Source organism: Canis lupus, chromosome 2, assembly GCF_011100685.1.
Source record: "Canis lupus familiaris isolate Mischka breed German Shepherd chromosome 2, alternate assembly UU_Cfam_GSD_1.0, whole genome shotgun sequence".
In the NCBI taxonomy this organism is placed as follows: domain Eukaryota; kingdom Metazoa; phylum Chordata; class Mammalia; order Carnivora; family Canidae; genus Canis; species Canis lupus.
Window position 1 is genome coordinate 82,934,403 of NC_049223.1, and position 15,665 is coordinate 82,950,067.

General features: G+C 42.9%; 1 protein-coding gene across 13 annotated transcripts in view; it reads right to left on the reverse strand.

The window, feature by feature from the left end:
- The window catches only part of PRDM2 (PR/SET domain 2), a 119,704-nt gene that overhangs the window by 65,021 nt on the left and 39,018 nt on the right, over positions 1-15,665 (reverse strand). For 12 of the 13 annotated variants that reach the window (XR_005356170.1, XR_005356169.1, XR_005356171.1 and 9 more), the window contains 2 exons: positions 6,722-6,874; positions 356-482 (listed from right to left, as the gene is read on the reverse strand). Coding sequence is in view for 7 of the 13 variants with exons in the window: in XM_038531953.1 (XP_038387881.1) it covers positions 356-482; positions 6,722-6,874 (280 nt within the window). In the remaining 6 variants the exon portion in view is untranslated. Of the gene's footprint in view, positions 1-355; positions 483-6,721; positions 6,875-15,665 lie in introns of those variants that run through there. The other variant, XM_038531952.1, reaches the window with a different exon arrangement.

Genomic DNA, 15,665 nt, shown 5'->3' on the forward strand with positions numbered 1-15,665 from the left:
GGGCAGGGCCCGGGCGGCGGCGGCGGCGGCGGCGGCGGCGGCGGCGCGGCCGTCCCGGGCGGACCCGAGGCCGCCGGATCTGCGGGCCTGGCAATGTCACGGGGGGGCACGGCTGGTGACGCGTCCCGGGCCAACGGCACCCAAAGCCAAGGCTGCGCGGGGCGTGCGGGGCTGCGAGCGCGGCGTCCGGCCGTGATTCAGCAGCGGCCCGGGGGGGGTGGGGGGGGCCGGGGCCGGGGCCGCCGAGTGGGGCCGCGCGGGGCCGGGGAAGGTCAGCGAGGGCCGCGGGCGCCCCCGAGCCCGAGCCGGGCCGGGCGGCGGGGCGGCGGGGAGCCGGGGCGGCGCGGGCGCCTACCTTTCCTGCTTTTCGGGGAGCTCCGCTTGCTCCGGGCGCTGGCTCGCTCTTCCTCAATCGCAGCTGCTATCTCGGGGTTGTCTTCCCCATTGTACCAGACCAGGAGCTCCTCGCCCGGCGCGATTGGCTGCGGGGACAGAAGAGACAGGCGCCGGGCCAATCAGAGCGGCGGTTGTTGGCGGGGCGGGGCGGGGCGGGGCGGGGCGCGGGGCTGCGGGCGGGGCGGGGCTCGGGGCGGGGCTCCGGGCAGGGCGGGGGGCGGGGCTCCGGGCAGGGCGGGGGGTGGGGGGCGGGGCGCGGCGCCAGGCCCGCCCGGCAGGAAGGGCTCCCGAAGCTCGGCGGCGGCGGGCCGGGCCGGGCGGCGGCGGGCGGGGACCCTCTGCTGGAGGGAGGACCTCACGTCGCCCCGCCGCTCCCCGGGCCTGCGCAGCCGCGGCCCCCCGACGGCCCCCGCTCGGAGCCTCGGCCGCCCACGCGCAAGAACTGAGACGCGCAACCATTTGCCCACGAACTGCAGGCTCGCGACCCTCGGAAAGCGCAGTGGGGAGAGCCGCGGCCGGAAGGAGAAGCGCTGGAAGCTAGCGACCTGCGCACGTCTCGGAGCAAGTTCAGGAGCAGGTTGGGCAGGACCGCAGCGCGCCGCCACGGAATCCCAGAAGTGCTGCGGGACGGGCGGACGCGGGGTCCCGGGGTCCCGGCCACCGACCTGCTCCCGAGGACGGGCCGCTGCCTCGCCCTCGCACCGGACAGCTTTTAGACTCACAAGGAAATTCCCAAAAATAACAGAGAACAAACCAAAAACCCACAGGTACTATGGTTCTAAAACATGAACTCTGAAAAAGCCATAAAAGCAGTGACGGACACGTACCCCCACCGTGCTGATGACACCTACGATAGGATCCCGACGAAACAGATACACGGACTGCAAAGATCACATTCCTAAATAGAATTTAAGGAAATGGCTTATTGGCTTCTCTCACAATGACTCATCTGCTCAAAAAGTTCCAAGGGTAACAACACAAGTAAAACTGCACCTAAAACCCACCGAATAAACTAAGAATCCATCAGTCCATACCGATACAAATCTAGTGAATGGACAAGTAAATAACTGAGAAAGAAAGACCTCTCTCTTCCTTAAAGTAGATCCCAACCAATCAATGACATGTTAGAAAACCTCCAGTTGGTAATCGTAGCATTAATAACTGATTCATCAACAGATGCGGAAACTAGTAGGTGTAAGTTTCAGGTGTAATACAGTATTAGCTGTATGGTCTCAAAACATCTCCCCATAAAACATTAATTACAAAGGTAAAAACAAAACAAAAAACAAAAAAAAAAACAAAAAAAAAAAAAACAAAGGTAAAAACAGTAGTACCCTTTAGAACAAGATAGGTCAACATCAGCTGCCTGCTGATACAATGCACAGGAAAGAATATCATCACTTCTGGAGAGCTCGGCCCAAAATGCCACGACCATAACTTAATCAGGATGAAATGTAAGAAAAGCCCAAACTGTGGGGCATTCTACAAAATAGCCGACCAGTTCTCTCAAAACTGAAAGGATATACAAGACAAAGACCACGTACTGTCCACAGTAAGGAGACTGATAAGAGAATACAGCTGAATGCAACTGAGCTTTCTCTTCCTATAACGACATGGTTGGAACAACTGATAAAATGTGAATAAGGTGTAGAGATTAGCTAATGAGATACTGTGTCAGTGTTAGCTTCCTGATTTTGATCACTGCACTCGGATCATGGAAGAGGAGGCCCTTGGTTTTAGGTGCAGGTGAATTCCATCTAAGATGCCAACTTAGAAACTGCACAGTTCCTCATTTTAACATCCCTTCTCATCTAGATAAAGCCCTTGAAAGTAGCCTTTGTTTCATTCTCTGCAGAACTCAGCTTATGTAGTCCAAATTTTAAGATATTCTAAAGTTTTTTAAATGAAAGAACGAGATACTGTTTCCTTTGCTCCCCCAAGGATGGCTAAAACCTGCCATTTTCTTATATTTAAACCAATATACTATTATTTGCCTTATTGAAACAATTACACCCAAAGAAACAAAAAAAAATCTAATATATAAGCTGTTAATGCATTGAAATAGCCATTACAGATGTCTTTTGGCACTCTGATGGGCTAAATCTGTTTCTGCTGAAGGAACAGGCTTTTTATTTAAATAAACTATTTCTAGTTCCAAAATATAGTTTGCTTCTGTTTTTTTGTTATTAAGTCATATATGTATGAAATGGCAGTATCCTATAATATTTGAAATGATTAGGGTTCAGAGAAATAAATGAAGTCTTCAATAAAACCAAAGTAAAGAAGAAACATGAAAAGGAGTGAAGAAAAATGTATACCCCATTTGTCCCTAGCCAAACAGCATAACCAGAACACTGGCTACCAGAAACCCACTGGATATTTCCAAGATACCTCCCAGACTCAGAGCTTGTTCGTTCTACTGCAATCTTCTGCAGAGTACTGACTGTACTAGCAGCTGTGTGAAGATAAATATCAGCACAAACTTTTTTTTTAGGAGGGTACTCTTTTGTTGTTGCAAAACACAATATTAAACACACAATAGAATCTGTTCTTAACTCAAATCTCATATAACATTTCTAAATAGCTAAAGATCTGGTGCACAGCTAAGTTAAGAACAACCTGATTTGTAGCTATTGAACAACCTTCAAAACCATTAGCAGCTGAGATGACTATTGTATCATTGAGCTATATACTTCCCAGTAAAAAACTTCACAGTAAAACAGCTACACAACTAACAGAACTTTACCAAGAGGAAAACGTATTTTTTTAATCATTGCTCCTTTGCTTCTGTACTATGTTTTTTCTTCTGCACTGCTTAGCACATTTAAGATTTTGTAAGTCAAATTTCAGAAGAGAAAAATCATGTCCTTAAACAGAGGAAAGATAAACCCACATTTTAAAAAATAAAGTTGAGGGCAGCCCCGGTGGCGCAGCGGTTTAGCGCCGCCTGCAGCCCAGGGCATGATCCTGGAGACCCTGGATCGAGTCCCACATCAGGCTCTCTGCATGGAGCCTGCTTCTCCCTCTGCCTGTGTCTCTGCCTCTCTTTCTCTCCCTGCATCTCTATGAATAAATAAATAAAATCTTTAAAAATAAATAAAATAAAATAAAAATAAAAAATAAAGCTGAAAGTCCAAACAACTTCTGTTTTATGTATTGTACTGTGGTGTTCAACAGAACAACAACAAGAAGACTTTAAAATCTTTCTTCTCCTTTGAGTTCCGACAGGTGTACAGAACCAAGCATATACTCTTACCTAAGTATCAGTAAATATAAACTTGAAATCTTACCAGACCAATTGGGAACAGGCAAGGGTTCCAATAAATATTCCAGACACTAGGTCAGAATAAGAGAAGTACTCCAGAATTACAAGAACACACAAAGCACATCAACACTCGGCCCCCTACAATCAACTCGCCAGCATGATCTCTTCAGAGTCACAGGTCAGATGGCCTCAACTCCCCAACGGGCGAACTGAAGACTGAAATTTATTTTTCTCCCTGCGGGCCACTAGGCCCCACCGGATCTGAGCCTCGGCCACCTCACCAGCCTCATCTACCATTCCTCTCCTTGCTCCAGCCACACTGGCCTTTTCTAGTCTTTTAAAAAAATAAATAAGTCTAGTTTGTTCCTACTCCAAGGCCTTTGCTTCTTCCAAGCCCCTCTTCCTAGACTGCTCTTCTTGGAGACATCTTTGGGTAACTGGCTCCTTCCTATGCTAAGGGGTAGGGTGGATAGGGTTTATAGGTCTTGTCTTCCCTGACCCACCAGATATAAAATTATATAATTTGTATAATTTTACTCATTGTTTATTATCTGCTTCCTCTGCCATAAATTGAAGTTCCATGAGACCAGAGACCTTCTGTTCTACTCACTACTACAGAAGAATACTTTGTATGTAGTAGACTCTCAATAAATATTTATCAAACTAATGAAACGGATGGCAGGCTAACTTTCGGGAATTTTTTTATAAGGATGTTATTTATTTGAGAGAGCTCGCGTGAGCACAGAGGGAAAGGGAGAAGCAGGCCCTTTCCTGCTTTCTGATCAGGGAGCCTGATGTGGGGCTTGATCCCAAGACCCTGGGATCAGGACCTGAGCCAAAGGCAGATGCTTAATCAATTAAGCTACCCAGGCACCCCTAACCTTCAGGAATTTAAAATGGTTTTTAATCATACTATAAACAAGACCAGTGTTGAGATCTCCTCATTATCTGGGTGATAGTTGAGAAGGCTATACAAAGCCCAGAGGAACATCACGTGTAATTTATTTACAAAACCTAACCCACAGAAAGCTTAATCTAGAAGATTATAGTCAGATAATCACCAGCAAGGAATCTGAAAGGTCTTATGTGTACGTGAGCAAACATCAAAGGTCAGGACTGCGGAAAGTCTGCAAAGACAGAGCTATGTTACTTCAGACAAAGGTAAAAAGAGTAGCAGTGGTACAGCCGGTTGACACTTGGGAGTACTCAGGCTAGGCTAGGAACTGTTCAAGGAACCTTATACATAGTGGCTTGTTTAACCTTCACAACAACTGCTATGTATTAATTGCATTTTTACAGATGAGAAAACTAAGAGAGTTTAAGTAACTTCTCACAGTCAGACATCTAGAAGCCAGAATTCACTCATAAGGCAATCTGCTCCAGAGTCCCTACTCCTAACCACAGGACTATACCACCTCACCAAAAATAACAGCTAGCATTTAGCACTTATCAGTCACTAGAGCTCTACCTCTAATAACCTATGCAATCATCATGATAACCCTATGAGGTCATTACCATAATTACCTGTATGTTACAAATAAGGAAACTAAGAAACAGAAAGGTGGTTCCCTTGGCTCACAAAGCAAGCCCAGATGTAATCCAGAAGTCTGGTTTTAAAGTTCACTCTCCCAAATACCATTCTCACTCGATTCTTAGTGTTTCCCAGATCTGCTATGAGAGATGAATACGTTTTAACTGGAAGTCTGATGAAGGAACTGCGGAATGCCTGACTATCATCCTGGGCTTGCTGTCCCTTGATCCCCTCGCATTCATCCCCTCGCTGGTTACTTCATCTCCACCAGGATTCTGCGTCACCAATTTAATCAGAGGGAACTGTCACTTGAAGTCATTTTGAGAAACAATGAACGAATTCTTGAATCAAGTTCTGAATCCAATTTCAAGCTGTGGTGTAACAAAACTGCATAGTAACACCTACTAGGAAATCATGTGATTGCAACCCAGCAGAAAGAAAATGAGAAGGACAATGGGAGACATTTTATACGAGAAGATACCACAAAAAAAAAAAAAAAAAAAATTTCCCGTAGGGACTGGAATCAAGGACTTGGGTATATATGAAGCAAAGGACAGTCCAACTGGCTAAGGATGACAGGAAAAATACAGCAAAGGAAAATTAAACAGCTCTGTGTTAACTAAATTTCCCAAAATCCCAGCACTACCATGCTGCAAAGCTGACCACTGTCTTCAACGCTTGCTCAAGGGATTTCAACTCCACAGAGACCATTTTCATGGTTTTCATGGACTGTCTAGGACATTTTTAAATGGAAGTGAATAAACAGAAACTTGAATTGCAGCCAATTTTAGTTAATGTATCTATTCCAAAAAGGAACAATCGTCTACCTCAGAGCCTCAAACCTCCTCTTTAGAGAACACTTCCATGCAGGATCACTGCAGATTTGCCTTCCCAGACAACACGAAAACAGGGACAGAGATATGGACTTGACTGTTGCAGAAATACAGCAGCACTCTAGGCTTCCGAATGCTAACTGCCCTGCATGTACTCAGTGACCTCTGGCCTCACGACAAACTCCAGAAGACGATTTTCCTCTTCTTTTCATCTCAATGATTAATGCCTCCAAATAAAAAAATTGGCAAAAAGAAGAAACCCATTCCACTTAACTTCCATTCTGAATAAAATCTAGGAAGAAAAAAAGCTAATCCACATCTACATGACACTGAAGACCAAGAATGTGTTTTCAGTTAACACAGAAGGACCACTGCTACTGACAGTGTCCTATACTTGGACAAATCTGCCCTGGGACAGTTCGTGGTGCATTTGTATCTTAGGAGGAGGGACTGAGCTGCCACACGCTTAACTCACCGGTATCTCTAAGGATGCAGTATGTAATTACTTAACACAATCTTCATGCCTTGGTGCACAGAAAGCAGTGGCAACTGTATATTTAAAACAAAGACCTTGCGATGTGTTGATGAACCACTTTCAAACATAATCCTTTTAAGGTAGGCAAAGTCATTACTGTCAGTCACAAAAATAAATGCATGCATAGTAACTCACAGCAGCCCAGCTCTTAACATTCTTACCTTTAAAGTTTTATAGTAAATGGCCCTGTTGATTTCCAGTGGAAATAAATTTTGCTCTTCTCCTGAGCAAGCCCAATTCACATATCGCAGCCAGTTCCCCTTCTCTGGATCGGTGGCATCAATGCACATCCATCCCAAATTTGGGTAATATACCTTGGAGGAGAAAGGGAGGACACACCATTGTTAAAACAGGAGTGTCTTCAAAATGTTTCCATTTTTAACTTTTGAGATAATTCCTTTTTATCATATGCAGTACTCAACAAAACATTTCACAGAAACAAAATACATGGGGATCCCTGGGTGGCTCAGCGGTTTGGCACCTGCCTTTGGCCCAGGGCGTGATCCTGGAGTCCTGGGATCAAGTCCCACATCCGGCTCCTTGCATGGAGCCTGATTCTGCCTGTGCCCCTGCCTCTCTCTCTCTCTCTCTCTCTCTCTCTCTCTGTCATAAATAAATGAATAAAATCTTTTAAAAAAATAAGCAACAGAGAAAAAACTAAAAGATGAAAAACGGAGAGCCAAGACTGATAATCCTCATTAATCATTTCTCTATCTGGGCTGGAGTCATTTTTTTCTCCTAAACTTCAAGAACGATAGCAAGTATGTGTAATGATCTCTAAATGCTCTGCAAATACTGTCTGCACACAAAGACAAATAACAACTCCAGTCCCTAAATGTAATTGGAAAAGAAGAGTGAGCTGCCGGCAGCACCACACCACACCAAGTTCCCTGAGTGTTCTGGGAATGTGGGGGCCCAGTTCTGTTGGACTACACAGTTTAGAGGTCCCTGGGCTTCAGGAAGTGAACGTGCAGTGTGAACCCCCCTGTGTGTGATGGCGCTCGGGTGCTCTTACAAACTCAGCTGACCCTCCAAACCTTCTCTACCTAATCATCTGTTAGGACTAAGGTGCTATGGAACACACTCCGGGAAGTACCAGTGTCCTTCCAAAGTAAAGACCTGAAACCCGACTTCCCTCTCAGGACTCCCATCAAACCTACTCATCCACTCTGGGTCAATGTCCCCATCCTACCCACCTCTGCCAAACTTCCAGCATTTCTCATTCTTTTATTTGAAAGTCTATTTAGCAACAATATTTAACTTTTATCTTTGTATATACACACATACATGTATACACATATACAAATATGCATACATACATATATAGATCATATATGTGGGGGTTTTTTTTACTTCCCCCCAAACTAGACTGTAAAACACTTGATTATGCACTGAAATAGAACCAAAGGGTCAACTGGTGATAGACCTGTCAAAAAATAAAAAAGGAATGTGTCTTTTACCTTCTCTTTAGGAAGAAGGGAAAGACTCTTGTTGCTTCATCTGTTCCCTACACATACATAGCCAAGACTCCCCCACTCATTTCTTCTTTTCTCTCCTACCCACATTACACACTCTTCTTTACCGCCTCTGTCCCTCTGGAACAAAGCTCTCATGCCTCACTCCCCGCTTTCTTGAGCATGTCTGTGTCTCCCAGCCTGTATCTGTGTCTGAGCAGCACCCACCTCAACCGGTGCTAACCATACTTCTTTCCTGTGAGGAGTCAGATGTCAGGCATAATGCTATATGCTTTCCATGTCATCTCATTTAACCCTAGGCAGCAGGTTCACTATTATCACTTTTTAATATGTGTAAATTGAGGATCAAGAGTTCAACTGGACTTTCCCAAAGTCACTCACTTAAATCCAAATCTGCCTGACCCAACCATACTTATCAGCACCTTCCTTGACCATCCTAGTTAAAACTGCAAATCCTTCTCTTCCCATCACCCCCCAGCCATCCTACCTGATTTTTCTTCAAAGCATTTATGCTCTTTTAAAGTATGAGATCATCTCCTTACTTATTTTATTTAGTGACTGCAACCCCACACCAGAGCATTAGCTCCATGAAGAAAAGACACGTCAGCCTTTGCACTCACTGCAGCACTCCCAAGGCTTGACCAGAGCCTGCCACTGAGGAGGCTCTCAATGAATAACTATGGAATGACCTAAAGGATGTTGTCACACACCAAGGTGCCACCACCATCAGTTAATGAGCACCGACTATGTGACAGGTAGCATGCCAAGGAGTGTTTTCACTGTCCTGTAAGTGTCTCCTCTGAGTTTATTTAGAAATTGGATGTCTACTGAACATCTACCTACACCACTCTAAAGAAAAGTTATCTGTGTCCCATTAGACCCCTTTTCAAGCTATCATTCACCCTCAGCGCACACGCGCACGCACACACACACACATACACACTCTTGTCCCTGCAAACAGAGAAAGGGAAGTCCTCAAGTGGTATGTTATGAAGAGACAGCATCACAATGCAAAAAAAATTTTTTTAAGATTTATTTATTTATTTATGAGAGAGAGAGAGAGAGAGAGAGAGGCAGAGACACAGGAGGAGGGAGAAGCAGGCTCCATGCTGGGAGCCCAACGTGGGACTCGATCCCAGGACTCCTGGGACCTGGACCAAAGGCAGGCGCTAAACCGCTGAGCCACCCAGGGATCCCCCACAATGCAAAATTTAAAGTGAAACTTCACACACCAAAATAATAGAAGGGGCTTTATTTTAAAATGTTTAACAGACATCTGTCATGTTTGCCAGCATGATGGCATAAGGGTAAGGGAGCAACTGTACGCTAACACCGGCAGTCCATCCAAAGTGTTGTTTAGACTTATCACAGCGGATGGCAGAGTCCTACTCACTCCCCATCGACATACTGATGTAGATCCAGAAATCACCAGGACAAACAGAGATGGTGCTGGAAAACCCCACATAGTCAAAGAAGGCAGCTGGGGAGAGACACCAAGTCTGCCCACCAACCAGGATAACCATACAAGCTGTGCCAGAATTTCCTGGCTCCCAGGTCAACACAGACCTCTGTGGCCCACTTGGGTGAATTCTTTATTTATGAATGGCTTATTTTATTTCATAGCATCTGCTATGTCATATTTAAACTAGAATACTGGGATCCCTGGGTGGCACAGCGGTTTAGCACCTGCCTTTGGCCCAGGGTGCGATCCTGGAGACCCAGGATCGAGTCCCACGTCGGGCTCCCGGTGCATGGAGCCTGCTTCTCCCTCTGCCTGTGTCTCTGCTTCTCTCTCTCTCTCTCTATCATAAATAAATAAAAAAAATTAAAAAAAAAACTAGAATACTAAATTCATATAAAAAGATGAATACCTCAATTTTTTTAAATGTGGAAAAATAATTCACAAAGGAATACACATGGCCAAAACCTCATGAAAGAAATTAAACTTATCTAATAATCAAAAAATAACTTCAAATTCAATAATTTTTACCTATCAACTTGGTAAAAAGAAATTTTTAAGAGAAACAAAAACAGGATTAGAAAGCAAACATCCTCCAAACAGTGATCAGAGAATTAATTGGTATCATTTTTTTTTTTGGATGGGATTTAGCAGTCCATGACAAAAAAGCTTTAAAACGTATACACACTTTAGCCAGCATACCCACTTATAGGAATTTATTCTCATGAGATAATTGGCAATTATACCAAGATGTATGTACAAGAACATTCCTAACAGTGCGGTTTATTACAGACTGTTTTCCATTAATTGCTAAGTGGAAAACACAATGGATCAGCTCAGTATGATAATCCAGTGCACATAGCAGAATACTAAGTAGACATTAAAAAGTACTTTTGTGTAAACAGTTGGTTTATGTGGAATCTTTTATTTTGTTAGCTATTTCTGTATCCCTTAAGAATTTTTCCAATGAACTTGTATTATTTCTACAATTGGAAGAAAACATAGGCAAAGACAAGCTGGAGGAATATTTTTATAGGTATAAAAGAATACTATTGACAACTGAATAAAGCCACTTACAGAAAGTATGGCTTAGGATGATGTCATTTTTTTTCTTTTTGGTTTTTTTTTTAAGATTTTACTTATTTATATAAATAGAGAGAGAGAGAGAGAGAGAGCATGAGCTGGAGGAGGGGCAAAGGGAAAGGGAGAAGCAGACTCCTTGCTGAGCAGGGAGCCGGACATGGGTGGACCCTGGATCATGACCTGAGCCAAAGGCAGATAGATGCTCAACTGACTGTGCCACTCAGGCACAGTCTTAAACTTTTTTTTGTCTTAAACAAAAGACATTTTTGTCTTAAACTCAGGAATATATGAAGAGAAAAATAACCTGACACTAAATACATGAAAATCTTACTAATGATTTTCTCTGAGAAGTGAGATTTTCCATCATTTTTCTTTCTTCTGCTCATCTGAATTTTCTGCCTTTCCTCCACTGACTTAGTATAATCTCTAAATTAAAAAAAGGTTGTGGGTGGGGAGAGCAAGTTAGTCTCCAGTATGAAAGCCCAAGTGTGCCTGACGTAAGCCAAGGCCTGCTGACACTCCTCCTCCTGCCACCACCAACATCATCATCACACACACATCATTTTTTTAAGTATATAGCTTTTCCTTTTTTTTATTGAGAGTCTAACCTTATAATTAGAAATGGGGATAAAAATATGTTTTTATATCATTTCTACCTTAGTTGGTCAAACCTTGGTTTCAAATTGTAATTCACTTCAGTGACTCACACACAGAACCCAAATATTAAGATTAATGTTAACTCCCAATGCTATACTACACAGCAGAAGTGCTGCAGCACCATTAGGCTAGGGTAGTGGAGAACCAACCAGAATCCCTTCCTTTCACATGAAGATAATGCAAAAGCAGCTAAAACTCCCACTCTAGCTCAAACTCAACAAAAGACATGCAACAAATCTATTTCCAAATCTTTATAATGACCAAAAAATATTTTCATATAATTAATCATTTTTCCTGAGCCAGTCTATAACACAGTCCCTTTTAACAAAAGCAAGGGTACTTGACTATGTATATATAAACAATTTTTTACAAATTAACTTTCAAATGGAATTCCCTACTTGGAGAAAAGAACTCAAAGGGGAAGAGCACCACCACCCCAAGCGCTGGGCGAGATGTTTAACGTGTTATTTTATTTAACCTTCACAAGAACCCCATGAAATATACTGAGCCCCTTTTTAAAATCAGGACACTAGAGAGGGTTGATCATTTTACTAGAATACTAAAGTCACTAAAGTCTGAGCCAGGATTCAAACCTGGTTCCCTCATGTATGCATCCATTTCAATTTTCCTCTTTCCAAACCCCTCCTCCCACGCTTCACCTTCCCTCCATTATCCAGGCCTGACCTCCTTTCTGTCCTCACCACTGAACAAAGACTGGGTATTAATTTTTTGTCAAACAAAACATAATCTTTATACCACTCAATTTCCATTCAGTTTAATCCAGTCCTTTTGAAATAGTTATAAAATAATCTAAATTCAAAATTCAGTACACACTCCAATTTAAAAACAAATCAAAATTAAATCCTCCTGATGCACAGAGGATGTTCTGCAAAGAACAAGCCAAACTATTCAACATACTTACCTCATGAGTTAGGGGTAAGAGTTTTCACATAGATCCTTCCTTATCATTTACTTGTTCTTTTCTAAACGTGTTCAAATTCATAAATTGAAAAAAATTCTCATTCAGTTAGTGCAAATGTGCATCATTCGAATCCTCAACTGCTTGGTTGAGGTCTGAGGTTCCTACCCACTCTCAACTTACAGTAACCAGCTGACTGTGACAGAAACCACTCCCAGACAGAGCACTGACGATGCCCCCTCATGCTGAATCAGCTCTGGTGCTGAGATACGTCTTTTGTGCATCCAGACAGCCCCCCGAAAACGAAGAGTCTACAGTGATAAAGCCATTCTGTTGGCTGTTCTCCAACTTGCCCTCCAAGAAGCTTTAACATGCTATTAGGTGGGGGCAGCCCGGGTGGCACAGCGGTTTAGCGCCGCCTTCGGCCCAGGGCGTGATCCTGGAGACCTGGGATGGAGTCCCATGTTGGGCTCCCTGCATGGAGCCTGCTTCTCTCTCTGCCTGTGTCTCTGCCTCTCTCTCTCTCTCTCTCTCTGTGTGTGTGTGTGTGTGTCTCATGAATAAATAAAATCTTAAAAAAAAACAAAAAAACATGTTATTAGGTGGGACAAAACCTGTCCTGGAGGTCCGGGCTCCTGAGGCTCCTTTCTGTCTTTATTTCTCTGGGAATCTAGCTTGTTGGAATTTCCAACACTTTGACCTATACACAACAGAAACATCTCACTTTCCCTGCCTGTTCCCCTTCACCATTTGTGGAGACTGACAAAGGCAGAACGGGGAGACAAGAGGCTAGCATCTCGACAAGCCCACCTCGCAGTAAATCAGCTTGCAGAAGTCAGTTTCAGGATTTCCAGCCCACACGGTTATTCTGGTCTTTCAGTTCAAAATGCAGCCCATGCTCTCAAATATTAGAAGAGAAGGAAATTCTAAGCAAAAATGAAGACCAGTAATCGTTTAAAAAGTACTCAACTACGAATACATATATAAATGTGTTTTAGTCCTCCATAAGATCACTCAAGTACTTTTCTTTTATGTTCAAATTCAACTAATATTTACCAGGCCAAATTCATCTATATCAAGTAATTTCATAAACGTCATCTCATTTGTAGCCAAACTAATGAGGAGCTTGTTGTCCTCATTTAAGAGTGAGGAAAAAGAAGAAAAGAACAGCCTTGCTTGGTATGGGAGCATTTCAATGAAAACATTTAATGAAAGTTATATCTCCGTAAGTTATTAACACTGCTACCTGGAAAATACCACACCTTCTTCTTGGTATGTTCACATTCCAGTCATTCTTGAGTTACAGAATTAGACACTTGGAGGGCTTGTTAAGGACCATAAAACTGCCACCCCACAGAAATAACTTTCTGGAGGCTAGAGACTGGATCTTTGGTACCAACTACTTCACTCCTCAGATTGCTTTAGAAAACCAAAGGTTTCTTTTTTAGAACTATTTAAACACATCAGTGCATCTGAAATATTCTGAAGATTCTAGAGTAAGAGAAATAAAGGGAATCTAATAGGTGGTGGCACATTATACTTCAATAAGCAAACTTGTAGGCAATCCTAAAATACAAATTGAAAAACTAAACAAGTGGGCTTCTCAAGCCTGCAAAGTCCCATACCACAGCCATTGTTACCAAAGCACAGCACTGACTGACTAACCCTTGACACTCTTTTTTGGAATTACTTTAAGTTTCATACCTACAACTACACAGATGTATTTGGAAAATCTCCCAACAATGGGTGTTCAATAAATATTCACAGGTTTGAGGTAGGTGCCCTGATCAATACTCAATGGATCAACAAAGTAAATTATTCTAACACTGGACTATGGATGTTTAAGCATGCCATGTAACCCCATATATCATATGCAAAATATATATCATATATAAATATGGATATAGAGCATTTGTATATTTTCTTGGGAGATTTTCAAAAGGGCCCACAACACAAAGAAGAATAAGGAACCTCTGGGCTCTGCTAGCAGGAAGAGCACAGAATAGGCAACCAAGAAGCTTGGACTCTCAGCAGGACTCCAGGACTGACAGCTTTAAGACATCAAGCAAGCCCCTTCACACTCAGATTTCTCACCCGTGCAAAGATTTAGGGCAGTTCCAGTACTCTTATTCCACAAACAAAACTTTCCAAAGGGTATATCACCAGTAATCTACACAATAGCACGCATGTTATATGCCAAATTTAGTGCTCCAGAACTTCAGAGCTTCACAAACAGGTTAAAAGAAGGCATAATACACTCCCAAAGAGTTCTGGGTTTTCTGGGGTTGTTTTTGGTTTGTTTTTGTTTTTGTTTTTGCCTCAGACCAAGCCACCAATCTTGGGAAGATTATTTGGGAAGATCACTTCATTCTCCATATTTCAATGCCCTCGTCTGTCCTGAAGTTCCTCAGAAAAGAATATGATCGGCCTAGGAGTTTCTATGGCTAACTCTACAGCTACTCCACTTTTAAGTGCCTAGTTCAAAATCTTCCCACTATTAACCACATAGCTTCACAGTAAACCGAAGACACCAGACATCACCATGCTTACTCCCACTTCTCCTTTCTAGACACTGAGACCAGAGCTCAGAAAACTTTTTCTGTAAAGACCCAGCAATGAATATTTTCAGCTTTGCAGGCTATTCAGTCCCTGTCAGAACTACTCAACTCTGCCACCATAGGGCCACAGCAGCCACCAATAACATGCAAACGAATGAGTGTAGCTATGTCCCAATACAACTTGAATCATGAGCTTACATGTGAATTTCATATTATTTTCATGTGTCACAAAACATTTTATTTTTGTTTATATCACTTAAGAATGTAGAAACCACTCGTACCTGCAGGACTATAAGGAACAGGTGACAGGTTGCATTTCCATGTGACCCTAGTCTTTTCCTCTGCTACTTACTCTAGAAGTTGGAATGAAGAGCTGAATAGTACTTACTGGAAAAAGGTTCTACAGGATCAACTAGCTGACTGCTCTCTTTTCTTGCCTCCATTTTTAACTTAGAAATAATCTGAAATTAGGGGCCCCTGGGTGGCTTAGTCAGTTATGGTCTGCCTTCAGCTCAAGTCATGACCCCAGGTCCTGGGATCGAGCCCCACAGAGGACTCCCTCCTTCTCCCTCTGCCTGCGTCACCCCGTTTGTGTGCTCTATGTTAAATAAATGAAATCTTAAAAACAAAAACAAAGCCTGAAATTAGAAGTGCTGAGCTAGCAAAGATCAGGGAATGCACTTGCTAACATCTAATGCTAACAGTGCAGACTGATAAAAAGTTATTCACTTCCTTAAATAATTAAAGTCCTCTCATTATAGAGAAATGACTTAACAATTTTAGTTGAAATACAGTTCTACATCTTCCCGCCATCCCTGACTCAAAAGTTGTTGCCTAAAAGAATACCACGCAATAGAAGCAGTCAAGTATTGGTTTCTATTTATAAGAATGGGACAGGGGAGGGGCTACAAAAAAGATTAACAATACTGGATTGATTGATTGATTGATTGATTG